We start from the raw sequence: 27,703 nt of genomic DNA on the forward strand, positions 1-27,703 counted from the left end.
AATACCGGCCCATTCGTTGTGACAAATGTACCATAGTAATTGAGATTTAACATTTCCTGGGGGGCACTGCATTGGGTATAGGGGAATTCTCTGTACAAGCACCTCTGCAAGTTTTTCTACATCTCAACTGTTGTAAGTAAAAGCTTTATTTATTGTATGCATAAGCACACACCCTGACCGCAAGGAGATGTGTAAGCTGTGGGGGCAAGAGTGAAGGGAAGCCAGGGAGGCCCCGGCAGCCAGTGTCCAGGTGAGGGCTGGGCGGCTGGTAGCAGCAGAAATGGAGACAAGTGGGGAGAGGGGTCGGGAATAAAGTGGATGGAGCCATTGGATTTGTTTTTAAAGTACAGTTTACAGTCCATATGGTTTTCTGTTAATTTCAGGCGGACAGCATAGTGGTTAGACAATCATATACTTTACAGCCTTTCCCCGATATTTCTAGTACCCACCTGACGCCATACATGATTATTACAATAGTATTGACTATATTCCCTATGCTGTGCTTTACATCCCGGGACTATTTTGTAACTACCAATTTGAATTTTTGTTATTGCTGATTTTAGAGAGGGAGAGAGTAGAAACATCAGTGTGTATTTTCATTATTTATGCATTAATTGGTTGCCTTTTTTTAAAAAAATATTTTATTGATTTTTTACAGAGAGGAAGGGAGAGAGATAGAGAGTTAGAGACATCAATGAGAGAGAAACATCGATCAGCTGCCTCCTGCACACCTCCCACTGGGGATGTGCCCGCAACCCAGGTACATGCCCTTGACCGGAATCGAACCCGGGACCCTTCAGTCCGCAGGCCGATGCTCCATCCACTGAGCCAAACCGGTTTTGGCAATTGGTTGCCTCTTGTATGTGCCCTGACCGATGGCAGGGAAACCTTGGCCTGTGGGGACAATGCTCTAACCATTGGAGCCACCCAGTCAGGGCCTGGAACAACCAATCTGCACTTCTTAATCCTCCCCTTTTCACCCCCCCAATCCCAAGGCCTCTGGCAACCATCAGTCTGTTCTCTGTGTGCCAATGGGTTTTTAAAATATATACTTTTTTCCTTCCCTGAGCTGGGAAAAATAAAAGAGGGGCAGGTTTGAAGTGGGGAATGGCTCACTGGTAGCCCTCGCTGAGGTCCCTAAAAATGTCATTCCAGGACAGGTGCGCTGGGGACACAGGTTTGGGAACCAGTGAAACAGAAAAGTGGGTTTAGAGCCTTGAAACTGGGCAGGCACCTGGGAAAGGAGCTCAGCGATGGAGCTGGAAAGGGACTTGCCACTGAGTCTTCCCCTGAGGGGCTCCCCCCGGGGACCTTCATGAGCCCCAGAGCCAGTCCCAGGCCCTGTGGCTGTCCACCTTTCCAGGGTTGGGAGGCGTGGCGCCTTGGGTCAGAGAGGGAGGCTGGTCGGAGTGGAGGCACCAGCAGGCTGGCTCGTCCCCAGCCCGGAGCCCTCCTGTCTTCCCATGCACGGAAGGGTCGTGGGTTTGATTCCTGGTCACGGCACATACCCAGGTTGCAGGTTAGATCCCTGACTCGGGCGCGTGTGGGAGGCAAGTGATCGATGTTTCTCTCTCTCTCTCTCCATCCCTCTCTCTAAAACCCATAAAAGCACATCCTCAGGTGAGGACTAAAATAATAATAGAGAAGTTGCAAACCGAGCGAGCGCCGGGCGGGCGCGTGGCTGGAGAGGCGGCGGGCGGCGTGGAGGGCGCAGCGCCCCGCGCGGCGGAGGAAGGCGGGCGGCAGCCGCGCTCGGCTCGCTCTGCCCCGCCGGCCGGGCGCGCACCCGGGCCCGCACCGCGCCGCTGCGGGTGCACATGGCAGCGTGAGAGGCCGGCGGCGGGAGGAGCGGGGCCACAGGGCCGCATGGACTGCCGCGCCACCCCGACCGGCCCTCACTAGGGCCCCCAGGTCGCGGGCAACGGCCCCCCCCCCCCTTCTCCGATTATGGTGCCTCGGCGGCCGCCCGGGCCAGGTATACCCGGCCGGAGGTGCTGAGCCGGGGCCCCAGCGGCGGCCGGGAGCTGCATGGGGGAGCATGGGCGGCTCTTGGGAAGATGCCCCGGCCGGACCTGCCCCTGCCGGAGGGCTGGGAGGAGGCGCGCGATTTCGACGGCAAGGTCTACTACATAGACCACACGAGCCGCACCACCAGCCGGATCGACCCGCGGGACAGGTACACCAAACCGCTCACCTTCGCCGACTGCATTAGCGATGAGCTGCCTCTAGGATGGGAAGAGGCGTATGACCCACAGGTTGGAGATTACTTCATAGACCACAACACCAAAACCACTCAGATTGAGGACCCCCGGGTACAATGGCGGCGGGAGCAGGAGCACATGCTGAAGGATTACCTGGTGGTGGCCCAGGAGGCCCTGAGTGCACAGAAGGAGATCTACCAGGTGAAGCGGCAGCGCCTGGAGCTTGCACAGCAGGAGTATCAGCAGCTGCATGCCGTCTGGGAGCACAAGCTGGGCTCCCAGGTCAGCTTGGTCTCTGGTGCATCGTCCAGCTCTAAGTATGACCCTGAGATCCTGAAAGCTGAAATTGCCGCTGCAAAATCCCGGGTCAACGAGCTGAAGAGGGAGATGGTTCACCTCCAGCAGGAGCTGCAGTTCAAAGAGCATGGCTTCCAGACCCTGCAGAAAATCGACAAGAAAATGTCTGACGCTCAGGGCAGCTACAAACTGGATGAAGCTCAGGCTGTCTTGAGAGAAACGAAAGCCATCAAAAAGGCCATCACCTGTGGAGAAAAGGAAAAGCAAGATCTCATTAAGAGCCTTGCAATGCTGAAGGACGGCTTCCGGACCAACAGAGGGTCCCACTCTGACCTGTGGTCCAGCAGCAGCTCTCTAGAGAGTTCGGGTTTCCCGCTGGCGAAGCAGTACCTGGACATGAGCTCCCAGACGGACATCTCGGGGAGTGTCGGCACCAGCAGCCACAATCAGTTGGCGGAGAAGGTCCGATTGCGCCTTCGGTACCAAGAGGCTAAGAGGAGGATCGCCAACCTGAAGATCCAGCTGGCCAAGCTGGACAGTGAGGTCTGGCCTGGAGTGCGGGACTCGGAGAGGGACCGGCTGATCCTCATCAGCGAGAAGGAGGAGCTGCTGAAGGAGATGCGCTTCATCAGCCCCCGGAAGTGGACGCAGGGCGAGGTGGAGCCGCTGGAGATGGCCCACGAGCGGCTGGAGAAGGACCTGCAGGCAGCCGAGGACACCCAGAGCAAGGCGCTGACCGAGAGGTTGAAATTAAACAGTAAGAGGAACCAGCTGGTGAGAGAACTGGAGGAAGCCACCCGGCAGGTGGCAGCTCTGCATTCCCAGCTGAAAAGCCTCTCGAGCAGCATGCAGTCCCTGTCCTCCGGCAGCAGCCCTGGGTCCCTCACGTCCAGCCCGGGCTCCCTGGCTGCCTCCAGCCTGGACTCCTCCGCCTCCGCCAGCTTCACTGACCTCTACTATGACCCCTTCGAGCAGCTGGACTCGGAATTGCAGAGCAAGGTGGAGTTCCTGCTCCTGGAGGGGGCCACGGGCGTAAGGCCCTCGGGCTACATCACCACCATCCACAAGGATGAGGTGGCCAAGACCCAGAGGGCTGAGGGAGGCAGCCACCTGCAGGCCCTGCGCTCCCTGACCGGCACCCCGAAGTCCATGACTTCTCTGTCTCCACGCTCCTCCCTCTCCTCCCCGTCCCCGCCCTGCTCCCCCTCATCGATGACCCCCTCCTGGCTGGAGACGCCTTCCTGAGCCCCCTGGAGTTCGAAGATCCGGTGCTGAGTGCCACTCTTTGTGAACTGAGCCTTGGCAGTGGCAGCCAGGAGAGGTACCAGCTGGAGGAACCCGGAATGGAGGGCAAGCAGTTGGGCCAAGCTGTGAATACGGCCCAGGGGTGTGGCCTCAAAGTGGCCTGCGCCTCGGCTGCCGTGTGGGATGAATCCGTGGCCGTGGCCGGGGACAGTGGCGTGTATGAGGCTTCCGTGCAGAGGAGCGACCACACCTTCCCGGACAGAGCCCAGGTCGCTGCAAGGGATTCTGAGCCCTCTCTTTCCCGCGTGCCTTCCAGACTCGTGCGTCAGAAGCCCCTGCTTTTGACAGTGAGGAGCCAGACGCGGTGGGAGCAACCCGGGTTCAGGTTGCCCTGCGGTATGACGAGAAGAATTAGCAGTTTGCAATATTAATCGTCCAGCTGAGTAACCTCTCTGCCCTGTTGCTGCAGCAGAAAGTGAACATCCGTGTGGCCGTCCTTCCCTGCTCCCAAAGCACCACCTGCCTGTTCCGGACGCGGCCTCCGGACACCTCCGATGCCCGTAAGAGTCGCCGTCTATACCACTGACCAGAGGATTGCCTGGGAGGCGCCCAGATCAGCCTGGCTGAGGTGTGCCGGTCTGGGGAGAGGTCGACTCGCCGGTACAACCTCCTGAGCTACAAATACTTGAAGCAACAGAGCAGGGAACCCAAGCCAGGGGGAGCCCGGGCCCCCACCCCCGGGCCTGAGAGCACAGACGCCATGTCCGCTCTGCTGGAACAGACAGCGGTGGAGCTGGAGAAGAGGCAGGAGGGAAGGAGCAGCACCCAGGATCTGGGAGACAGCTGGAGGTTCGAGGAGGAGACCAGTGACAACGAAACCGCAGCGGAGGAGGGAGAGAAGGAGGTTTTTGCCAAGAAATCCTCACCAGATACGGAAGAGTGCCCGGCGGTAAAGGTGGACAAAGAGACCAACACAGAGACCCCTGCCCCGTCGCCCACAGTGGTGCGGCCCAAGGACGGGCGGGTGGGCACAACGTCCCCAGCGCCATTTCTTCGAGGAAGCGCCATCATCCGCTCTGAGTCCTCCCCTGGACCCCAGAGCCAATCCGTGTGCCGGCTGAATCGGAGGGACCGCGACAGCTCCACGCTGCCCAAGAAGCCACCTTTTGCTCGAAACTCTCTGGAGCAGCACAGCGTCCGCATGAGCGGCCTTCATCTTTCAAATCCCTGCGCCACGAGCCCCTGATGCGCACCTCGCTGGACCTGCAGGCCACCCGGACCTGGCACAGCCAGCTGACGCAGGAGATGTCGGTGCTGAGGGAGCTCAAGGAGCGGCTCGAACAAGCCAGGAGCCACGGGGAGAAGGAGCTGCCCCGGGGTTGCGGTTGCAGGAGGAGGAGCGCTTCCGGCTGCTGCTGAGGATGCTGGAGAAGCAGATGGACCGCGCGGGGCATAAGGTGAGCTGTGGACAGACAAGATGATGAGGGCGGCCGCCAAGGATGTGCACAGGCTGAGGCCAGAGCTGCAAGGAGCCCCTGGAAGTGCAGTCTTTCAGGGAGAAGATGCATGTTTTCACGAGGCCGCGGATGAACACCCCCAACCCTCTCCACAGACGATGTCTGAGCTCCAGAAAAGTATTTCCTCTAGTCCGGGGCCCTGCCGTGAGCAGACTGTGCCGCGTTATTTATGTGGTGTTATATGAAGGTTCTGCGTCCCACGTCCTCTAGCGCTCCTCTGGTTTGAAGGTGAAGATTATTTTTTAGTTTGGGTTCTATTATTAAAAAAAAAAGAAAATACAAAAAAAAACAGCATGAAAATGACAAGATTGTATAGTTTGTATATTTAGGAATGTATTTTTGAGAAAGAAAATTTAAATAAAATAATAACAGTGATAATAATGCAATTTATAAACCGGCTAGGGCAGTGGTCGGCAAACTGCGGCTCGCGAGCCACATGCGGCTCTTTGGCCCCTTGAGTGTGGTTCTTCCACAAAATACCGACTTCTGCGCATGGGCCACGAAGTTTCAATCGCACTGTACCTGCACGCCCCCACGTGGTATTTTGCGGAAGAGCCACACTCAAGGGGCCAAAGAGCAGCATGTGGCTCGCGAGCCGCAGTTTGCCGACCACTGGGCTAGGGGCATTAAAAACCAATAAATAGCCGAAACCGGTTTGGCTCAGTGGATAGAGCGTCGGCCTGCGGACTGAAAGGTCCCAGGTTTGATTCCGGTCAAGGGCATGTACCTGGGTTGCGGGCACATCCCCAGTGGGAGATGTGCAGGAGGCAGCTGATCGATGTTTCTCTCTCATCGATGTTTCTAACTCTCTATCTCTCTCCCTTCCTCTCTGTAAAAAATCAATAAAATATATTTTAAAAAAAAACAAAAACCAATAAATAAATAAATAAATGTCAGGCCATGGTGGGAAGACATGCTGCCTAAATGAAAGCTTTTCTCCTTTGGCCCTTCTGACTTTTCTGCTGGGCCTTTCATTTTGTGGCTGGATTCTGTTTCCTGTAGCCTCACCTCCTCTTCCCCACACGCCGCCTCCCCGTGGCTCCGTGCACGTCCCAGAAGGAAAGGAGGACCGCGCCGGGGACGTGACCTGGTCGTGGGAGGATGCAGGGGAGGGGCTGTGGGTGCCACCAGGGTTTCCTCCATAGACAGTCCCCCTGTGTGTTGCCAAGGGCTGTGGCTTCCACTAGGAGGAGTTCTAGAAACCTAACCGAGGGACTCAGACGGGTTTTCTCACCGTGACCCAGTGCTCCTGTGTCCTCCTGAACTGACTCTCTGTCCTCCCTCTCTGTCGTGGAGCCTGACCCGGCCTCTTGTTAATATTCTCTTGTCATCCAAGAGGGGCCTGTGGGATTCCATCCTGAATCCTTAGTCTCAAAGACTTAGAAAAAAGTGAGTTCGTAGGTGTGTGTTTGGGGCAGGGGTGGGCCGAGGGGTGGGTTAAAACCGGACTTGGAGCTTGCACTTCCTAAGCATGGCTCTAGGGGGCGCACAACCAACATGAGCCCCTGGGTAAGACCAGGGAGTTCCAGCTGGTCAAGGAAGGCCTTTCAGAGAGGCCTCGCAGGGGTCTCATCCCCAGGAAGGGACAGGTCCTGGGATGGAGAGGTGGGAGGCAGTGCTCACTGAGGGCACAGCCTGGGGGTCTGGGGGGAAGAGGCCAGGGCATGACCAGATGGGGTGGGTGGGATGGAGTAGACACCTTTGGGGGCTCCTGGGCAGATGTGCCCTGGGAGTCGGGACGTCCCAGTGGCAGTGTGGGACAGGCAGAGGCTCCCAGGGGCCGACAAGTTACAGGGCTGTTAAGCAGTAGAAAGGAGGAAAAGGACTGGGTTTCCCATCCTCACGCGATGAAGTTGCCTAAGGGGCAAAAGCAGACCAGGCCCACAGCTGGGATGCCCTCCAGGGTTTCGACCAGGCATCCGAGTGACCTTCAACATGGCACCAGGGTCACATCCGTGACTTCAGGCTGAGGTGGAGCAGGGGCTGCAGGGGCACCCAGAGCAGAAGGAAGCCTAGGGAGAGGCTTGGCCTGGCACAGCTGGGAGGCGCATGAATTAGGACAGGATCGGGCAGGGGAGCTGCCAAGGCATCTGGGCTCTGATGGGGCGACTCGGATATGGATGAGGCTAGAGGTCCCATGGGGCCTACCCGGCTCAGAGGAGCAGCATCTTCCATCCTGCGTGGCCCACAGCTCCAGGCATGGCCTCGCATACCCCATCTACTGCAACGGGGATGGCATGCCTGCCAGCACCTCACAGGTCAGGTCTAGAGGCAGTACCTGGACCCCAGAGGCTCCCAAACTCCCATCTCCGCCTTTCTGGAAAGGGGCCTGTCAGAGCTGGCAGCCGAGGGGCCCCCCAAGAAGACAGCCAGGAGAAGGCAGGGAGCCCTGCTCAAGATGATGGGAGGGGAGCTCTGGGCTCTGGAAGGAGGGCCGGGGAGTCCATGCCCAGGCCTCCCAGGTTAGGCCGTCTGAAAGACTGGGGTCAGTCCCCTAGTCCGGCCCCCCTGCCCCAGACCTGCCTCTGCAGGGTGTGCTGGGGGTGGGTGGGGGTGTCCTGGCTGGTTGCAGCTTGCTTGGGACCTTGAACAGGTGCTGCTCACTGGGCTTTGGTTTCTGCTTCTGTGAAGTGGGACCTAGGATCAGCTGCTTCAGGATCTCAGTCAGGCTCCCCACAGGCTGCCTCAGTGGCGTTGCTAGTTGATCTGCTATGTCCTTCTCTCTGCACCCAGGACACCCCAATAAGATCCCCGAATAGACAGTTGCATAAAGAAAAACACACAGTGAGCATAGCCCCCGGGCATGTCCTTCGGGCCCCAGTGGGCAGAGCTGTCCAGAGAACAGGACAGGGCAGCCGCACACACAGGCTGGGGGCTGCTGGGCCCGAGGCGTCCCCCTGCGTCAGCCAGGCCGTGGAGCTCCACTCAGTGCCACCTGATGACAGGCGCCCATCTGCTCATGGCTCCGTGGCCGCCTTGTCCTGGCCTCACTGGCCTGTCCCCTCTGCTCACCGAGCTTCCATGGGTCTTGTGGCCTGTGTCCTCGTGGTTCCCCTGCGTCCTCCTGACTGCGACTCACCATGACCCAAACTCTCCCAAATGGCTTCTGTCTGGGCTCCTTCCAGCAACAGCGCCTGCAGCTTCAACCTCCTGTCCTAGCAGGTTCAGTCCTGCGTGGAGCCTCTGATGGGCCTAGAGCTTTGTTCTGTGGCAGGTGATGTCATAGGTCAAAGGTTGGTCTGAGGATTCATCAGGTGTCAGTTCACTAAGGCCCATGGACGCAGGCCTGAGCACAGCTGTTAAGAGCTGACCTTTGAGCAGGCGTGTGGGTGGGGCAGGCACTGTCCTTGGCCTGTGGTGTCCAATGGGGGTCATGTCAGACCTGCTCATAGCACACGTATATAGGCCTACGTATGTGTGCGTCTGCACACTGTACATGATGATGCCTGCCTGTGTGTGTGTGCAGACATGGGTGTGCATGTGTGTGTGTGTCCGTGCTGCAACACTGAGGGGAATGCACTCGGAAGTGGAATGGTGGTCACCGTGTTTGAGAAACAGAAATGAGTTCGTCATCACGCTCCTGCTAACATTCCACAGGAAAGAAAGTGAAGAGGTTCTGTCTCCTCTTCTTTATGATGAAAGCCAGGAAGCAACCTCAACGTCTAGCAATAAGCTGATCTCTCAGTGAATTGTGGTGCATGAGGGACATTTTTTCTCTAAAGTCTCCCGACAGTTGTTATGTTGCTGCGACAGTGAGAGCATCGCGAGGTCCCGTGGGAATAGGGAGAGGCCAGGGAGAGAGGTGCCTTGGGGAGTGGACGCTGCAGGGCGAATGAGCGTTTCCACAGCGGCCTCAGTCTTTAAGGCTGTGGGTCAATTCCTGTTTGTAGACCTCACTATTCCGAGGGCGGGGCCCCAGTCCTGCCCTGCCCGCAGCCCTCCTTTCTTTTTTAGCCACTGACCGGGCCTGTGGATAGGAACGGGCTCTGGAATGAGACCGACCTGGGTGGACCCGGGCTCTGGGACTGTGGTCCAGTGTCCGCCCACTGAGCCTGTGTGTGTCCGCGGCGTCGGGAAGCAGTGAGGCCTGCTCTCGGGCCGGTGAGCACCAGCCCCGCCCTGGAGCTGCGCCGATCAGCGGGTGCCACCCTCCCACAGGAGCACCCCAGGAGGACGCGGGAAGGGAGACTCGGGCCCAGGAGGCCCCAGACCGAGGGGGGGGCCGCCGTGTGGCTCTGTGACATCACCAACGCTGACCCTGGGGTCGCGAGGCCCTCCTCCCACGGTCTCCTTCAGACCCGCTGCCCGGGGCCGGGGCTGGACTTGGACTCCGGTCTTCAGAGGAGGGAAGCAGGCACGGCGGCCGCCTCAGGTCCGCAGCCTTCAGGCCCCTGGGCCCGCCCCGGCCCTGGCAGAGCTGCTGCTGTGCCCACGGCAGAGCCGCCGCCCTCGGTGACCGCCCTCTCTCCTCTCTGTCTCAGGGCGCAGCGTGGATCCGGGCCTGGCCGGTCTGCTGGGGCGACGGGCACCGCGCTCCCGACAGCCCTTCGTGGTCACGTTTTTCAGGGCGAGCCCCAGCCCCGTCCGGGCCCCTCGGGCGGTGAGGCCCCTGAGGAGGCGGCTGCTGAAGAAGACCAACGAGCTGCCGCAGCCCAACAGGCTCCCGGGGATCTTTGGTGAGGCCCGGCGGCCTGGCGCGAGGCTGCAGGCCGAGGACCAGTGGTGGGGGCAGAACCTTCTGGCCCTCACAAGGGGTCAAGCCAGTGGTCACCCTCCAGCCACCCTCCTGACACCCTCCCTTGCCCCGCGCCCCCTGTGGACCGGCCATGCACTGTCTCTCAGGCCTCCCCCGGCTCCGCAGGGCCCCCCTGACGCCTCCATCAGAACCAGGTGCCCTTCCTCCGGGCAGCACCGCCCCTGTGCCCGCGGCTCTCCCTCAGGCACCTTCGGGATGCACAATTGTTTAGGCGAAGGTCTCCCCACCAGGCGAGACCCTCAGAATCAGGGGGACGGGCCTCACCCCCTTGTTTGGCCTCAACATGAGCCACGTGACCTGTGCAGGGGTGTGGCAGGACGGGTGGGGTGCGGGCAGGTGTCTCAGGAGGGAAGGAGGAGCTGCCACCACCTGGTGGCAGAAAGGTTCCCTGGGCTGTTTATGGAGCATCAGGAGGCCCACAGGCTGAGCGGGAGGCTGGGCGGAGCGTGGCTTCCTCTGGAGCCACTGGAAGCCATCGAAGGCTGTTGAGCTGGTCCGACACCAGCAGAGCAGCAGGGATGGGCTTTGAGGGACCCAATGGCTTGGTTTTCCATCGTTCACTTATCCCACAAATGTGCCCGTGAGGGCGTCCCCGCCCAGGGAGCCCCTGTGGCCGCGGCACAGAGCAGGGCCCCAGGAAAGACCTCGCACGTCTGTCCCCGCAGATGGCGCCCACGGCTCCCACGGTCGGCAGGTGTGCCGTCGGCACGAGCTCTATGTCAGCTTCCAGGACCTCGGCTGGCTGGTAATTTCTCCTCTCCCTTCTCTCCTAAATGACGACCCCCCTGAAGGTCAGGTGTCTCTCCAGGAGGAGGTAGACTTGGGGGATTTTTTTTCCTCATATTATTATCTTCTGAGTTTTCCAAGTTTTCTAAAAGGAGAATGTGTTACTTTTATGGTGGAAAGGTCCTTTTTTGGTAAAAACTGTGAAAATGGAGAGAGTCTGCATCCTGAGCCATAAAATGTCAGCGCTACAAAGGGAGCCTGAGGCCGGGGTGGCCGCACAGCTGAGCCTTTGCAGTGACAGCAGCTGCAGGAGGTTGGGGGTGGGGCAGCGGGAGGACCACCCCGAGGACCACAGGGCTTGTTCCCAGTCCTGTCTGCTGAGGGTCTTGGGGTGGACGCCAGGCTTCGGGGCTGGGGAGGGGGGGCGGGGAGGCTGCTCAGGAGGGGCCGAGGGTGAGTGACAGGTCCCTGAGGCTGAGGGATGGAGGGAGAGGGACAGCCCTGAATCCTCCTGTGACAGGTGCTAGTGGGGGGGCATGGGAGGGGCCACATGGTGGGACTCACCTTCTCCATTCCCCACCCAGGATTGGGTCATCGCCCCCCAAGGCTACTCAGCCTATTACTGTGAGGGGGAGTGCTCCTTCCCGCTGGACTCCTGCATGAACGCCACCAACCACGCCATCGTGCAGTCCCTGGTCAGTACCCAGCCTGTGCTGCCCGGGCCCGGGGAGGGCCGCCTGGAGGGGAATGGGGGCACCTGCTCCGTCTCTCGGAGGTTCTCACGTGGAACCTTGGCTGGTGCATGGCTGAGTGCAGGTGTCGTTAAACTCCCACACCTGTGCAGGTGCAGGTCCCTGTGTGGCCAGCTGCGTATGCAGACTCGCTGCTGGTGTGCACACTCACATGCACACACTCACATGCACACACACACACACAGAACAGACGTCCACCCCACCTGGGAACCTGTGCACTCTGAACACGTGTGCCCGTGTGCACGGGATTGCTCAACCTCAAGTGACACGTGCACACAAGGTGAGAGACAGGCGTGTGTGCTCACCACCCTCCTCACGGCGAGTCGGGAGAGTCACCCATAGCCCTTGTGCACAGGGCTCTCCTCTCAGAAAGGCCAGGTCCCTGAGGCCCGACTTCTCTCCCGGGTCCCAGGTCGGAAAGGCCCTCCCCGCTCCCCCCACTGAGAGCCCATGGCCGGCACGCCCGGGCGGTGCTGCCTGGTTCCTGTCACGTGGGCCTTCGAATGCCAAGCCCAGACACCTCATGTGGAGGCTGGAAGTTGGGAGCAGTGGCCCCCTGTCCAGTCTGGCTGACATCCCCGCAGAGGCCTGGGCTTCCCAGTGGCTGCAGAGAGGCTCTGGGCCCCACGCCAGCTCAGTGCCCGGCTGACAGTCCTCCTGGCAGGCTGGCCCAGAGCTGGGGCTCCCGGGACCAGTGGGCATGGGGGAACAGGCACCAGACTGCCGGACAGGCCCCCATCAGAAAGCTTCACCAGGTTCTGCAGCCCCCGTAGGGCTGGACGGTCCTGGGCCCTCGGAGCGGCCCCAACACCCACGGATGGAAGCCCGTGTCCTTCCTCTCCTGCCCCAGAGCTCGGGCCGCCGCCGTGGGCCCTGACCAGGCGTCCAGTGCTAACTCAGCTCATCCTGCCAAGTCGCAGGATAAATATTTGTGTGGAGGCCGAAATAGCTCCACAGTCAGGCTCTTGATCTATTTATTTATTTATTTATTTAATTTTCATCTTTATTGTTGAAGGTATCACATATGTCCCCTTTTTCCCCATTGACCACCTCCAGCCCGCCCCAGGCCTTTCCCAACCTATTGTCTGTGTCCATGGGTTGTGCATATATGCATACAAGGTGTTTGGTTGATAACCTACCACCCACCCACCCTCCCCTGCCTTCCCTTCGAATCAGCCTCTTTCCTGGTGGGGAAGCGGTTCAGGCAGAGGGAGCAGGCTCACCGCACCTGGTCCGAGTCCTGCCCCAGCGCCCGTGGCCTGTGTGCGCTGTTCCTTCATCGCCCAGAGTCAGACTCATCTGAGAAGCTGTGAGGAGGGTGAAAAGTGCTTTGAGAAATGATGGTGTTGAACCCCCAGTTGCTCCATGAACACTCTTGGGATCAGCCAGGAGGGGGAGACAGGAAGGAAGTGGACACAAGGAAGTGGACAAGGCATGATCAGGGTCATTGCAGAAGCCCAGAGAAGCCTGGCAGTGTGGCTCAGAGGTTGAGCGGGACCCATGAACCAGGAGGTCACAGTTTGATTCTTGGTTAGGGCACATGCCTCGGTTGAGGGATCGATTCCCAGTAGGGGGCGTGCAGGAGGCAGCTGATCAATGATTCTCATCATTGATGTTTCTATCTCTCTCTCCCTTCATCTTTGAAATCAATAAAAACATTTTTTTAAAAGAAGTCAAGAAGAGGAAAGAGTGGAGGAGTTCTGGGGGTGGGGGGAGGGGTGCTGCAGGGGCCTCAGGCATAGGGACCTGCCACCAGGCACATTGTGTGCTGGGGACCAGCAGGGCCCTCAGGTCTGAGGGGAGTGGGTGTGGCAGGGAGTTGACAGGTGCCCAGGCTGTGTCCTAAGGGCCCGGGGCAGGGCAGGGGTCAAGGTGAGCAGATTTTCACACCACACTGCGCTGGCTATGGCTGGAGATGGGAGGGGTCGGGAGGCCAGGCGCTGGGCGGGTCCTGGAGGAGGCCCCAGTGCTCACACTCTGCCTGCCGCCCCCTCCCCGGCCAGGTGCACCTGATGAAGCCAGACGCAGTGCCCAAGGCGTGCTGCGCGCCCACCAAGCTGAGCGCCACCTCCGTGCTCTACTATGACAGCAGCAACAACGTCATCCTGCGCAAACACCGCAACATGGTGGTCAAGGCCTGCGGCTGCCACTGAGGCCCCGCCGGCCGCAGCAGCGCCTCCCGCCGGGGTCAGCCCCGCTCCAGAGGCTGAGGCCCTCAAATGCCACCGTAGCTCTGGAGGGGCCGAAGGGAGGGCTCTCATATCTGCCCCCATTCAGCCAGGGTCTGGTCGGTCCTCTCCAGGCCCCTGCGCCCCTTCCCCAGGGTCTGTGGTTTGTCCCACCCCAACCTGTAGGGACGGCCACACACAGCAGCCATGGTATCAGCACAGAGGCCTATCTGAGGACTGTCCTTGGCCTTCGTGGCCCATACTGTGGATGACCCAGGCCAGTCTGAGTGTACAACTGTCTGGTTGGGCCAAGGTTCGGGGGTGGGAGCAGGGGTTGCCCCTTCCCAGGACAACATGGGCATTTCCAGGGCCTAGACACGTGCATGTCCTCAGTAGTAAGCACATCAGAGAAAGAACAAGCCAGAGGGGCTCATGCCCTGGGCCTGCCCTCCTGCCTGGAGAGGCGTGACTCCCAGAGAAGCAAGAAATCTCAGGGGCTTCCAGTTCCCTCACTGCCCCCAGGTGGGGCTCAGCACTGGACAAAGGTAACTCTTAGCAGAAGCAAGGACAGTGTGCGCAGCGAGCGGCGGCGCTGGCAGACTCGCGGCACAGACCTCACCACTGCCCAGCCTCTCGCGTGGCCGTCAGTGAGCACCCAGGTTCTTTCCCCGCTGAATGTGGACAGGGTCTTAAAAACCTCAATACAAACCTTTCAGAGTTGAGACGAACAGGCTTCCGCTCCTCCCTGCTAAGGAGCAGTGCATTCCCCGGAGCAGAGGGCCTAGGCCACTTCTGGCCAGGCAAAGGGCGAGGGTGGCCACCGTCGGTGTCTGCTGGAGTCTAGAAGGTAGGAATAGAATGGTCACCCTGTGTCCTGTTTCTTGGGGCCTGAGAGCCCAAGAAAAGGCCCCTGTGACAGGCAGTAATTAGGGTGAGCTGGGTGGGAAGGTTCCCGGAAACCACTGTTCTTGGAGCAGCCGAGGCAGTGGGAGTGTTGATTTGATTTCTGACTTGCTAACCCTGTAATTTACCTGCTGGAGCAGACAGTCCAACTGCCTGAACCCAGAAATACTGTGTCGTTAATAGCAGATCCTGGGCCCACCCCAACCCACAGGCACGGCCCACAGAGGCAGAACGACCCGTGTGCCCAAGGACGCGCACCCTGGGATCCACTCTGCACCCTGAGGGCAGGCTCTGGGAGAGCAGGTCTGGGGCAGGGGTGGAGGCTTGGCCGGGCTGCAGCCCCGACCCCTGGACTGGGAGGTACTCTGGGAGAGATTGCCGAGGAAGAGGCCCTTCCTGTGTACACAGAGGATAGTCCCAGACTGTCTGGAAGGCAGGGAGCTCCCCATTCGCCGGGGGCTTTGAGCTCAGGCTGGCAGGGATCGGACCAGGCATTGGCGGGAATGTCAGATCTGTATTCTGGTTCCAACTCAGCCAGCCACTGACCTGCGTGCTGTCTGAACCAATCCCCTTCCCGATTCAGGCTTGTCTCCCCTCTGTGGCATGAGCCCATAGGACTCTTTCATCTCCAAAGGCCTTGGAGCCAAAGGATGCGCCTGCCACCCTCCCCTCATCTCAGAGCCAGGTGCCCAGCGGCCAAGGACATGAAACCTGGACCTACTGAACATCTCCCTCCTTCCAACACCAGGGCAGGGGGGGCCTGGAAACTACCAACATGTCAATATTTGGTCTCTGCTGTGCCTCACACATAACTTGGCACAGTTAAGGGTGCCAGGAAAGTGCGTGAAATGAATGTTTTAAAGATGCAGCCTGCCTCGCCCAGCGGAACAGGAATGAGACACGAGTCCCTTCACGCAGTCGAGCTGACAGTACAGCAGCCATGGCTTTCCTGTGACTTCCAGCACCATCAGCTATCCAGGCGGCCACCATACGGCATCCAATGGAAAAGGCCTCGGGGAAGGGAGACGTCACAGACGCAAAGCTGGAGAGGTGGCAGCGCTGTTACCAAGGACACCTTGTCTGTCTGGTTGCCTGGCAGCCCAGGTTACATTTGAGGCTGCGCATCAGAAGCATGAATAAGGGAGGGCGCCTCAGGCCCACTGACAGCCAAGTCATCGCTGACACAGGATGCAAAGGACAGGCGAGGGGGGCCACTCCGTGCGGGAAACTGCTGTTCTCAGCACCCCTCGCAATCGGACGCAGCCCTGGCCGATGCCAGCTTATCAGGCACAGCTCTCGTCTTTCATGTTTGTGGGGAAGTGGGTAATGTGCCCCGAGAAATTCCCTACAATTTCACAGGAAAGGAGGCTGTCACCAGACTTGGCAGCAAATCCCAGCTTGGCCTCTTGTTAATTTGACTACGTTACGTAACCTGCGTTAGCGGTCCCCCCAGTAGAAAGGGTGTTGCTCCTGCCCTTGCAAGGCCGTGATGGGGACCAGGCTGTGCACAGCGCACTTGGCACATCTGAGCATGTGTGTGCAGTGAGTAGCATCTATCAGTGGTCTTATTTCAAAATAATTTGCAAATGTGGGCCTCCGTGTGTGCCTACTCCAACTCACTCTTCTGAGTCTCAGGTCGCCACCTGGACACCTGGAGGTGCTGGTGTATTCTCCTCAAAGCTGTGCTCTCCCTAAAAATCTAAACTTGGTAATTTTTGTTTTAACTGGGTAATCTCTTGGTGTGAGGGCGGGCTTGCACCTCCCCTGGCTGTGGAGCCCTGGCCAGCAGTGACCGGCAGTGTCCACCTGCGGCCTCATGGGAAGTTGAAGGGAATGACTCTCTGGGAGCCTTGAGCAACCGTTTGACTCCCTTTGCTAGGTTTTCCCTCACGTAGGAAATATTACATGTATACTGAGGAAATGTTTGAAAATAAACGATATGAACACACATAACCCCACCACAGAGAAAACTATCATTAATGATTCCTCCAGTCTTTTTTATTGGCACATGTATGTCTTTATACATAAGATACAGATATTTTACAAAGTAAGAATCATATCCTATGCACTGCTTGGTGAGCTGACTTATTCAATTTATGATATATTCTGAAATTATTAAATATTCTTTGAAAACATAATTTAAGCAGCATTCCACATCTAGACTTCTGCCTTTTTTCTCTTACAAACCAGGTCTCAGCGGTCCTCCCCAGAGGACAGGGGAAGAGACCACCCCCGCGGTCCCTGGGCTGGCCCTGCCACCTCACCTCAGGGTGAGCACCTGTACAAGGGTCATGGTGGACCCAGGGGTGACTTCTGGGGAAGCCCCTGCACAGCCCAGGGGTGAGCAGCCAGCACCCTATTGTCCCACCCTCCAGCCTCCTGGCCAGTCTGCTGTTCCCACCTTCCCAGGACACCAGGGAAGCCCAGTGAGCGACAAGGTCCCCCACAGCCTCTCCCTGGTCTCTCAGGGTTGTGAGACCAGCCCTCCCTCCTGGGGCCTGGCCAGCCTGCTCCATGTAACAGCATGTCACACCCAGACTGGCCATGCCGAGTTCATCACACCAGCCCTGAATGGCTGCCATTCTCCTGGCCTCCCTGCTGCCGGTCCTGGCAGCTGTGACTGACCACCTGTGAGCGGGACGCCTAGGCCAAGCAGCAAGGGTCTCTGCTGGGAACACTGTGGGCCGTGCAATGAGCTCCCGATGCCAGAGGTGGGCTCATCCAACCCTCTGCAGGAGCAGGCCTGGGACACGGGGCCACAGGCCAGTGGGCCCCTCTCCTTCCCTCCCCTACAGGCTCAACCTGATCTCAACCCAAAATGAGAACCAGCCCAGCGGTTTCTGAATGTTGAGATTTGATTCAGAGCAACTGACAGGCAGCGGGAGCAGTGGCAGCCCTGGAGGTTTCTGGGGCTCAGCCTCAGCATGAGAGGCCGTGAGGGGGCCTAGCCAGCCCCAATTGTGCAGGTGAGGCCGGCCTCCCACAGGCTACAGACCGTGGCACCAGACTACAATTTCCAGGGGGAGGGGAGAAGCTTCTTCTCTTTTTTAAGTATGGACTGCTTCACGCATTTGCATGTCATCCTTGCGCAGGGGCCCTGCTAATCCTCTTATTGCTCCAATGTTAGTGTATGTGCTGCTGAAGCGAGCACAAGGCTTGTTTCTTACGTGTCCCCAGCACCGGGCACAGTGCCTGGCAAAAGAAGGGCCCTGGTACTCTGCGGTAGCAGCTGTGATCCCTGGCTCGGTGGCTCAGTGAGCCAGTAAACGGGCCCGAGACTGACTACGGGGACCCATTAGACTCAAGACCAGCAGGTGTGAGAGCAGAACTGCAGTCTGGCTAACCCAACGCGCCTGTCAGGTACCAGGAGGGCACCTGCTCTGATCTCTGCTGCTCGGCATTGTCCCACCAGGGTGTGCCTCGGGGACAGCCTGGGAGGAGGGAGCAGCAGGGGAGGGGCAGGACAGACGGTGACAGCTGCAACCTCCGGAAATGCTGGGACCTGGCTAGCAGGCAGCCGTACAGGAACTGGGGTTTATTTTACTAGGAGAAAGGCCGCGCACAGCCATCCACGGTGGGGAGGGTGGCGCCTGTGCTTGGAAGAGCCAGGGGAAGGCCAGGCCACGCCTGCAGAGGAGCTGCTCCAAGCTGAGCCCGAGGAGGCCACGGCACAGACCCCCGTTAACAGGTGCTGGGTCCCCAGGGCTGCCGGATCCTGGATGCGCGGGGTGGTGCAGAGGAGGCGCCTCTCACACGTACTCCCCACAGTCAGAGATGATCACCTTCTCCTTCGGCTTCCCGTCCTTGCTGCCCTGCGCCTTTGCGGGCGGAACAGAAGAGAAGAGAAGAAATGGGGAGGGAGGGTGAAGATTAAAGGGGCTCAGGGACACCCATCCCCCCATTCCCAGGCTGAGCAGAGCAGCCTCCTCCTCGAGCAGCTGGCTCCCTCCAGGCCACAGGGCGCCGCTCCGCTGTCCCACAGGCTGTGCACCGAGGCCTGGGCAGCACCCACCTCGATCTGCCGCAAGACATCCAGGCCTTCCGTGACCTCCCCGAACACCACGTGCTTGCCGTCCAGCCAGTCCGTCTTGTCACACGTCAGGAAGAACTGGGAGCCGTTGGTGTTCGGGCCGGAGTTGGCCATGGAGAGCAGGCCTGGGGGGGAACGAGCAGTCAGTCCTTCCACGCTGGGACGGACAGACCATGCGATGTCTTTCTTCCCCTCAACTGACGGCAGTGCAACGGTGAGCAGGGTTTCAATCACTTTATACGGATTTAACCCTCCATTCACTCAACAAACACTTCCTGTCTACTTTGTAACCAGACCCCTGCTGAGCCTGGGGACACGGTCCCAGCTCCGGGGGAGCTCAGTCTAGTGGAAAAGCGTCACGAAAAGAGAGCTGTGCCGACAGCCATGACAGAGTGAGGCCAGGGACACAGACACCTGTGCAGGGACCAGATGCAGAGGCAGCCACACAGGGACCGTGTGTGTGTGCATGTGCATGTGCACGTGTGTGTGATGTATGCTGGTGCACGATCATGGAAGGCTCTCTGGAGGAGGGGCCATCTGAGTGTGTCTAAGAGGCCCAGGTTGGTGGGCTGAGGGCGTGTGGCAGGAGGCACGGCAGCTGGTGCGTGGTGGCGAGAAAGCCGCTCTTCCCGCTGGGCCTCGGCACGGCGCCCTGTGGATGGACCACGTCCCACTCCACTCTCAGTGCAGAGCAGGGTGTCGCACACCTAACAGACCAGCCTGCGAATATTTTAAATACTCAAGTACTTATTGTGTGTTTTCTATGTATCAGCCACTGTTCCAGACACTGTGGTGAAAAGAAAGCCCACATCCTACCTAATGAGGCTGCATTCTCAGAAGGGAGACAGAAAACAAATAAGTAGAAAAATAAATGTATAATTTCAGGCAGTACGTATGTGATGAAAGGTGAAGCTGACTCCACAGGGCGAGATGGTAGGGAAGTCCATAGAGAGGCAGGTCAGGGACCTGGTGACACGTGTGACACCTGAAGAAAGGGCGCACCCTGGAAACTGGAGGAGGAACACACTTGTGGACCCTGAGGGGTGAACTGTGGGGGCAGGTGCGGTGGGGACGCAGAGGCGGAGTAGCAGGGCGGTGAGGTGAGCAGGAAGGCGCCAGGTCCAGGTTGGTTGGCCCTGCTGGATGGATCCTTTGGGCGATGCGGCCGGGAGGGCTGTCAGCAGAATGACGTGACTGGGTTTCTATTTAGAAGGGCCCCCTGACTACCTCTCGATATTAGACCACCAGAGGCAAGAGCAGCCTGGAGGCAAGCTCTGAAGACCTTGGTGGTGGAGGAGGTGATAGAAGACGCTGACGCAGGGTGACAGAGAGGAGGGGTCAAGGATGAGTCCTAAGTTTCTGACTCACCAGCCGGGTATGTGGTGGTGGCACTGACTGAAACAGGAAGAGCGAGAGGAAGGGTTTGGCGAGAAGAGCAAGAACTGCTGGGGGTGATCAGCCCTGGACTGAAATATGGGGGTAACTTTCAGAGAAGATGGAAAGCCCCGGGGATGGGCCTGTCTAGGACAGGGGTTCGAAATAGGGAAACACTGCCCCCTGGAGGCTACTTGGAAACCGCAAGGTATGTTTTTGGTCAGTAATGGTGGGGGAGGGGGAACAACGGCATTAGCGGGAAGTGAGCCAATGCCCTGCGAAAAATGATGGTGCTGGGGGAGCAGAAGACTGTCATGTCTTAAATTAAACTCCTCGAATGATTTTCTTTAAACTATGTGCAATTATGACCGTAATATTTTTTAAAAGGCTAGACTGAAACAAAAGGATTGTGTGTAAAAAGGATCATTATAAACATTTAAGAAAATCTGACACACAACAGTGAATAGTAGTTACCTCTGGGAAATGGCTGCAGATAGTGAGGGAAATTTCTTTTAGCTTTTAATTTATAACCTTAAAAATAGTAACTTTCGAAGAAACCAAGATGGCGGCATAGGTAAACACCGGAGATTGCTGCCTCGCACAACCACTTCAAAAATACAACTAAAAGACAGAACGGACATCACCCAGAACCACAGGAAAGCTGGCTGAGGGGAAATTCTACAACTAGAAGGAAAGAGAAAGGCATACCGAGACTCAGAGGAGGTGCAGTGCGGAAAATACTAAGGTGCGGAGGTGCATGTGGAGTGGGCTGGCAGCTGAGGGCGCGGTTGTCTGTTTCAATCAGGAGGGAGTCTCAGACTCTGAGCTCCAGTTCTGGGCGAGTCTCTGGGGACCCAGACTCAAACGGGAGAAGCGGGACTGTCTGGCATCAGTTGGAACTCGAGGGCAGCTTTCTCTCCGAGGTTTGCAGCAGTTGCTGGGACTCTGAGAGGCAGAGCCTCTGGGGACGGGACTGAGAGCAGCCATAACTGCCCTGGTGATCCCCTGGGACCTGCCCTGCCCAAGCCTTGCAGGGAGGCATTTGCTGGTTAGCCTCAGGCAGAGGCTAGATTAGCGCCGCCCTAGAGATCCAGCACAGAAGTTCTCCCACTGCAGACACAGCTGATTCTCATAGCCAGTTGGCCTGGAGGTCAAATCCCCCCCAATATTACCTGCAACAATCAAGGCTTAACTACAACAAGACTGCGTACGAAGACCACAAGGGGGTGCACCAAGATAGCATAAAAAACGCGGAGACAAAGAAACAGGACACAAATGACAGAAATGGAGGATATAGAGTTCAAAACCACACTTTTAAGGTCTCTCAAGAACTGTCTAGAAGCCGCCGATAAATTTAGTAAGGCCCTCGAAAAGACTGGTGAGACCACCGATAAATGTAGTGAGATCCTCAAGTAATCTAATGAGACCCTCGATGTTGTGATAAAGAACCAACTAGAAATTAAGCATACACTGACTGAAATAAAGAATATTATACAGCCGTGACCTGTTTGGCTCAGTGGATAGAGCGTCGGCCTGCGGACTGAAAGGTCCCAGGTTCGATTCTGGTCAAGGGCATGTACCTTGGTTGCGGGCACATCCCCAGTGGGGGGTGTGCAGGAGGAGGCTGATCGATGTTTCTCTCTCATCGATGTTTCTGACTCTCTGTCCCTCTCCCTTCCTCTCTGTGAAAAATCAATAAAATATATTTTTAAAAAAAGAAGAATATTATACAGACTCCCAACAGCAGACCAGAGGAGCGCAAGAATCAAGGCAAAAATTTGAAATGTGAAGAAGCAAAAAACACCCAACCAGAAAAGCAAAATGAAAAAAGAATCCGAAAATATGAAGATAGTGTAAGGAGCCCCTGGGACAGCTTCAAGCGTACCAACATCAGAATTATAGGGGTGCCAGAAGATGAGAGAGAGCAAGATATTGAAAACCTATTTGAAGAAATAATGACAGAAAACTTCCCCTACCTGGTGAAAGAAATAGACTTACAGGTCCAGGAAGCGCAGAGAACCCCAAACAAAAGGAATCCAAAGAGGACCACACCAAGACACATCATAATTAAAATGCCAAGAGCAAAAGACAAAGAGAGAATCTTAAAAGCAGCAAGAGAAAGAAACTCAGTTACCTACAAGGGAATACCCATATGACTGTCAGCTGATTTCTCAACAGAAACTTTGCAAGCCAGAAGGGAGTGGCAAGAAATATTCAAAGTGATGAATACCAAGAACCTACAACCAAGATTACTTTATCCAGCAAAGCTATCATTCAGAATTGAAGGTCAGATAAAGAGCTTCACAGACAAGGAAAAGCTAAAGGAGTTCATCATCACCAAACCAGTATTATATGAAATGCTGAAAGGTATCCTTTAAGAAGAGGAAGAAGAAGAAAAAGGTAAAGATACAAATTATGAACAACAAATACGCATCTATCAACAAGTGAATCTAAGAATCAAGTGAATAAATAATCTGATGAACAGAATGAACTGGTGATTATAATAGAATCAGGGACATAGAAAGGGAATGGACTGACTATTCTTGGGGGGGAAAGGGGTGTGAGAGATGCGGGAAGAGACTGGACAAAAATCGTGCACCTATGGATGAGGACAGTGGGTGGGGAGAGAGGGCGGAGGGTGGGGTGGGAACTGGGAGGAGGGGAGTTATGGGGGGGAAAAAAGAGGAACAAATGTAATAATCTGAGCAATAAAGATTTAATAATAATAAAAAAATAGTAACTTTCACTGGAAAAACCTGGCAGAGATCTCCTTAACCTACTGATCAAAGCTAACATCACAAATATTGGAACTGATGCCATATACTTCCTTATAAGATGCACTAACAAGGAAAACAGCGTGCATCTTGTTAGTGATAAACAACAAGATGTGCTCTTGGGGCATTCCTGCCAAAATACATCATCTAAATCTGACCCTGAGGCAGGACCAGTTGACAAACTGAGAAAGGACCTTAGACAATGGCCTGTCCTCTTCAAAGATGTCACCATCACGAAAGACAATGAAAACAGAGACTACAAGACTCACCACTGAGTGCAATGTGCAAATTTTTGTTGGGAAGAAAAACAGCTAACATTACTATCAAGGAAAATATTGGGATAAGTGATGAAATTTGAATATGGGCTGAAGATTAGTTAATAGGGTTGTATTGATATTATATTTCCTGATTTTGATAGTTGTACTGTGATTAGTAAGGGAATATTCTTGTTCTCAGGAAATACATACTAAATTATTTAGGAGTCAAAGGACATGTCTTCAACTTCCTCTCAACTGGCACGGGGGGTGGGGGGTAAACATTTATATATAATAAAATGATAAAGTATAGGGGCAAAAAGCAAATTAATGAACGGAAAAAGGACATATGAGAGTTCCTTGTACTATTCTTACAGAATTCTTATTTTATATGTGTAGTATATAATTTTTAAAAACACACAATAAAACTAAACCAGATGGCAATTAAAATATTTTATAACTTCTAACTGCTTGTTCTTTCTAATGGTCCTAAGCCCTTATAGAGCTTCAAAACACCTGCCCTGTCTTACTTGTTTCCAGCTGCTGGGATCTAAGATGTCTGCCGGACTCGGTAGAAATCGTGCCCAGGGTGCAGATTGCGGCAGCTTCCTCCTCAGCTTGCTCAGCCAGCAGCTTCCCCCGGAGCCTGCTCACCTGTTGTCATGGAAACGACGTCTGAGCGCAGGAGTATCTGGATGCGGCTGGCTGGCTTGCGCCCAGTCTTGATGTCCATGGGCACCTGAGGGTTTGACAAGGCCTCTTTGGCAGGGCCTCTCCCTGGGTAAAGAAATCGCTAGGTTAGAGAGAACTCCCTGACTCCCAGAGCAAGACAGCGAGTAGTCTTCTGCATACACACCCAGAACCCAAGTGCAGGGAGCAGGCTGGAGTGAGGTGCTGACAGGGGTGGCCTGGGCCCCGCTGGGGCTGCAGAAGGCAGAGGCCATGGCCATAGCACCAAGCTGGATCAGCAGTCGGAGACTGCAGCACTAATTCCAGCCCACCCTGCAGGCACGGACCTCATCACACTCGACCTGCCCTCAGACACGCAGGCTTGCTTCACCCTCCCTCCAGTCACGTATAACACTGTTCCGGCCCAATACAACTCTCAACACTTCAAACCCCAGCTCAAGCCCACTCACCTCACGCCAGTCAAAGAGACGCTAACCTCTCCCTCTTGCCTAACCCTACATAGTCACAGGTTGGCTGCACTGGGACCAAGGAGGGCAGCCCTCTTCCTGGGCCTCAGTGCTCAAAGACAAGGGAGGAGGTTGGGCCTTGCTTTATGCTCCAAGCAGACCAGGCTGACTAGATAAATAAAACATTCATTACAAACTCTCCATTTGTTTGATAAAGAAAACTATTGTCTTTGACCACCTTGTAGTGTAGCTAGGTCAACATACAGGCATTGAGCCCGGCCAGTGTGGCTCAGTGGTTGAGCATCAACTCATGAACCAGGAGGTCATGGTTTGATTCCCGATTAGGGCATATGCCTGGGTTGCAGGCGTGATCTCCAGTGGGGGGCGTGCAGGAGGCAGCTGGTGATTAATTCTCTCTCATCACTGATGTTTCTATCTCTTTCTTCCTTCCTCTCTGAAATCAATAAAAATATATCGAAAAAGAAAAAACAATACAACAAAACATAGGGGTGCTGAACTATCAGGCCAAGCACTGGGGGTAAGTCTGATAAGGTTCTGCCCTTGAAGAATTGGCTATGCAATGGGGAAGGGATGTCCACAACTGAGGGAGGCACACATCCCACACTGATACAGCCTTGCTTCAAATCTCAGATCCACCACCTACAGGCCGTGTAATGTCCGACAAGTTATTTGACCTCACTGGGCCCGTTTTGTCACCGAGAACTGGGAATAATAATAGTATTTATCTCATAGGATTATCAATAGGATTAAATATTTGTAAAGTGGTTAGAACACAGAGTAAACAACAATGAGACGTTTGTTAAATAAGTAATGCCAAAACAAAGCAGTAAATGCTTGGAGAGAGGGTTCTACGGAAGCCCAGGAGGGACACTATCTAACTCAACTGGAGGACGAGGGAAGTTTCCTGCAGAAGGCAGCGACTGAGCTCAGTTCTGACAGGGAGTAGGGGTTAACCAGATCAAATAAGTTGGAAAGGGCATCTTAGGCAAAGGAACTGCTTATGCAAAAACATAAGATTTATAGGTAACTACAAACTTTTGTTTCATAGAATAAAAACATGGCAGCCCTCCTATCCCAGACTCAATCCAGTCATGAGGGACCCCGAGAACGCTGAGAGCGACGTCATCAGATCTGTGCTCAGGCAGCTCCCCCTGCTGCTCAGGGCAGGACACAGGCCTGGGGCACGGAGACCAGCTACTGTCATTACTCACAGGAGAGATGACAGAGGATAAGCCAAGAAAATGTGGCAGGAACAAACAGGAGGGGAGAGATCCCGGAAGACGTAAGAGATAAAATTAGCCGGCTACGGCAATGCATCAGATAAAAATCGTGAGGGGCTAAGATGACAGGGAGGCTCCTGGTTTGGGCAAATATGTGGAAGACAGCAAAATTAACAAGATCAGGCCCGGGAAGACCAACCGGCGTGAAAGGAGCGGCTTTGGGAACGGCTTCGTTTACGGCGATTGTGAGACGTGCAGGCAGAAACACGTGAAACTTGGGAGAGAAGTCAGGGCTAGGACGAGAGGCCAGAACGTTGAATGGCTACAACCTCACGGGACAGAAGTGGCGGAAACTGTCCAAGGACAGTGTGGAGAGAGGAGCTGAGGGCTAAGGAAGGAACTCAGAGAAACACCACTGTCAAAGGGTGGAGAGAGGAGCCTGCATGATTCCGAGAAGCAAAGGTCAGGATGGTGTATGGACAGGCCGGAGAGCTGCGCCTGAGGGGAGGGGTCTCTGAAACCAGGGCAGGATTAGGAAGATAGTAGACACGCATGTGTGTAACTTCTGTCACAGGCAGAAGTTACCTCTGAGGCACTCCCAGAACAAGGAAAGTTGTCAGTGGGAAATGTCAAGCCTTCAAGTCAGGTCTTAGCAGAGGCAAATGACAGTAAAGAGGGACTAAGCTGAGCCCTGGCCAGTGTGGCTCAATTGGAACATTGTCCCGTGCACCATAAAGGTTGCAGGCCCTGGCTGGTTTGGCTCAGTGGATAGAGCATTGGCCTGAGGACTGAAGGGTCCGGGGTTCGATTCTGGTCAAGGGTACATGCCCTGGTTGTGGGCTCAATACCCAGTAAGGGGCATAATAGGAGGCAGTCGATCAATGATTCTCTCTCATCGTTGATATTTCTATCTCTCTCTCCCTCTACCTTCCTCTCTGAAATCAATAAAAACATAAAAAAAAATCTGAAAAAATAAAAATAAAAATAAGGTTGCAGGTTCAAGTCCCCACTCAGGACAAATATAGGAGGCAACCAATCAATGTTTCTCTCTCCGTTCCTCTCTCTAAAATTAATAAAAACAACAGCCGGGCCAATGTTGCTCAGTGGTTGAGTGTCGACCTATGAACCAGGAAGTCACAGTTAGATTCCTGGTTAGGACATATGTCTGGGTTGCGGGTTCGATCCCCAGTGTGGGGCCTGCAGGAGGCAGCCGGTCAATGATTCTCTCTCATCAACAATGTTTCTCTCACTCTCTCCTTCTCCCTTCCTCTCTGAAATCAATAAAAATATATTAAAAACAACAACAAAAAACCACACAACATATCCTTGGGTGAGGATTAAAAAAAGAAATAAGATGGCCTAGCTGGTTTGGTTCAGTGGATAGAGTGTCAGCCTATGGACAAGGGTCCCGGGTTCAATTCTGGTCAAGGGCACATGCCGGGTTACAAGCTCAACCCCCAGTAGGGGGCGTGCAGGAGGCAGCTGATCAATGATTCTCATCATTGATGTTTCTATCTCTCTCACCCTCTCCTTTACTCCCTGAAATCAATAAAAATATATTTTAAAAAAAGAAAAAAGAGGGACTAAGCAGAGCAAAAGTAAGTCCCACCCTTGTTAAGGCGGGAAGGGCACAGCTATGTCTGTGTCTGTGTCCAAAAGCAAGACTTTGATGGGGACAATGCCTCTGGCTTTGCTGAGAATCTCCGCCTCTATTACTTCCCTGGAGGAGCCACATTCTCTCCCTACTACAAACCACTCCATTCATGCACGCACTACCACCATAGCAGGAAGTAAGACAGAGATGAAAATGCAAAGGGGCCAACGTCAGGGACATGATGGGGAATCTGTGGTGGCCCACTCACCTGGTCTGGAAGAGCCTTCCTTAATCCCCATCACTGGTTTGGTCAAATTGCCACAAATTTTTCTCCCAAAGAATTCAGATTCACTCTGAAAGGACGATAACACATCAGCTCCTTAAACCTCATTAGATTAAAAGAATACCTGACAGCCTGCCATTTACTTCTAAGAAGTCTGAGACTGACGATTAATTCTAAACTAGGAGCCTGCACCCCGTCTCCCAACAACAAGCTAAGCACAAGACCAACCATAAAGAGTCCCGGAGACACCACACACTTCCGTTCTCCCAACAGGAAGGTCTGTGCTGACATGATCTTCGGATCTGAGACGGTAAGGATGAATGCAGTGACCGAGTACCGAGTCCACCTTAAAAGTCAAGCTCAGCACTGAACTGGAAAAACTGGGATTGCTGACTGTTGAGAGAGACATTTCATGGAAGAGTAGCAGAGAACGTGGGGAGAAGTATGGACTA

The 27,703-nt window shown here is 55.4% G+C and overlaps 2 protein-coding genes, 1 non-coding gene and 1 pseudogene across 3 annotated transcripts in view; 2 read left to right on the forward strand and 2 right to left on the reverse strand.

Annotated features, from left to right (window-relative positions):
* LOC118675493 (bone morphogenetic protein 8B) overlaps window positions 1-16,703 on the forward strand; it is a 30,790-nt gene extending 14,087 nt beyond the window's left edge. Inside the window, exons 4-7 of the mRNA XM_036348382.1 lie at window positions 9,742-9,936; window positions 10,682-10,761; window positions 11,327-11,437; window positions 13,498-16,703. Coding sequence (XP_036204275.1) covers window positions 9,742-9,936; window positions 10,682-10,761; window positions 11,327-11,437; window positions 13,498-13,647 — 536 coding nt within the window. The 3' untranslated portion in view covers window positions 13,648-16,703. The remainder of the gene's footprint in view (window positions 1-9,741; window positions 9,937-10,681; window positions 10,762-11,326; window positions 11,438-13,497) is intronic.
* On the forward strand, window positions 1,748-5,638 carry LOC118675490 (annotated as a pseudogene).
* LOC118675498 (peptidyl-prolyl cis-trans isomerase E-like) lies at window positions 16,542-27,616 on the reverse strand. Its single transcript, XM_036348386.1, has 5 exons — window positions 27,480-27,616; window positions 27,237-27,321; window positions 23,652-23,774; window positions 18,578-18,720; window positions 16,542-18,383 (listed from the first exon to the last, which is right to left on the reverse strand). Exons 1-5 carry the CDS (start codon window positions 27,540-27,542, stop codon window positions 18,315-18,317), a joined length of 483 nt encoding a protein of 160 aa, XP_036204279.1. The 5' UTR covers window positions 27,543-27,616; the 3' UTR covers window positions 16,542-18,314.
* On the reverse strand, window positions 17,613-17,716 carry LOC118677881. The gene has a single exon (XR_004974600.1). It is a non-coding gene; the product is annotated as a U6 spliceosomal RNA (small nuclear RNA).
* Window positions 27,617-27,703: the final 87 nt, after the last annotated feature.

Source organism: Myotis myotis, unplaced genomic scaffold, assembly GCF_014108235.1.
Source record: "Myotis myotis isolate mMyoMyo1 unplaced genomic scaffold, mMyoMyo1.p scaffold_m19_p_2, whole genome shotgun sequence".
Classification (NCBI taxonomy): domain Eukaryota; kingdom Metazoa; phylum Chordata; class Mammalia; order Chiroptera; family Vespertilionidae; genus Myotis; species Myotis myotis.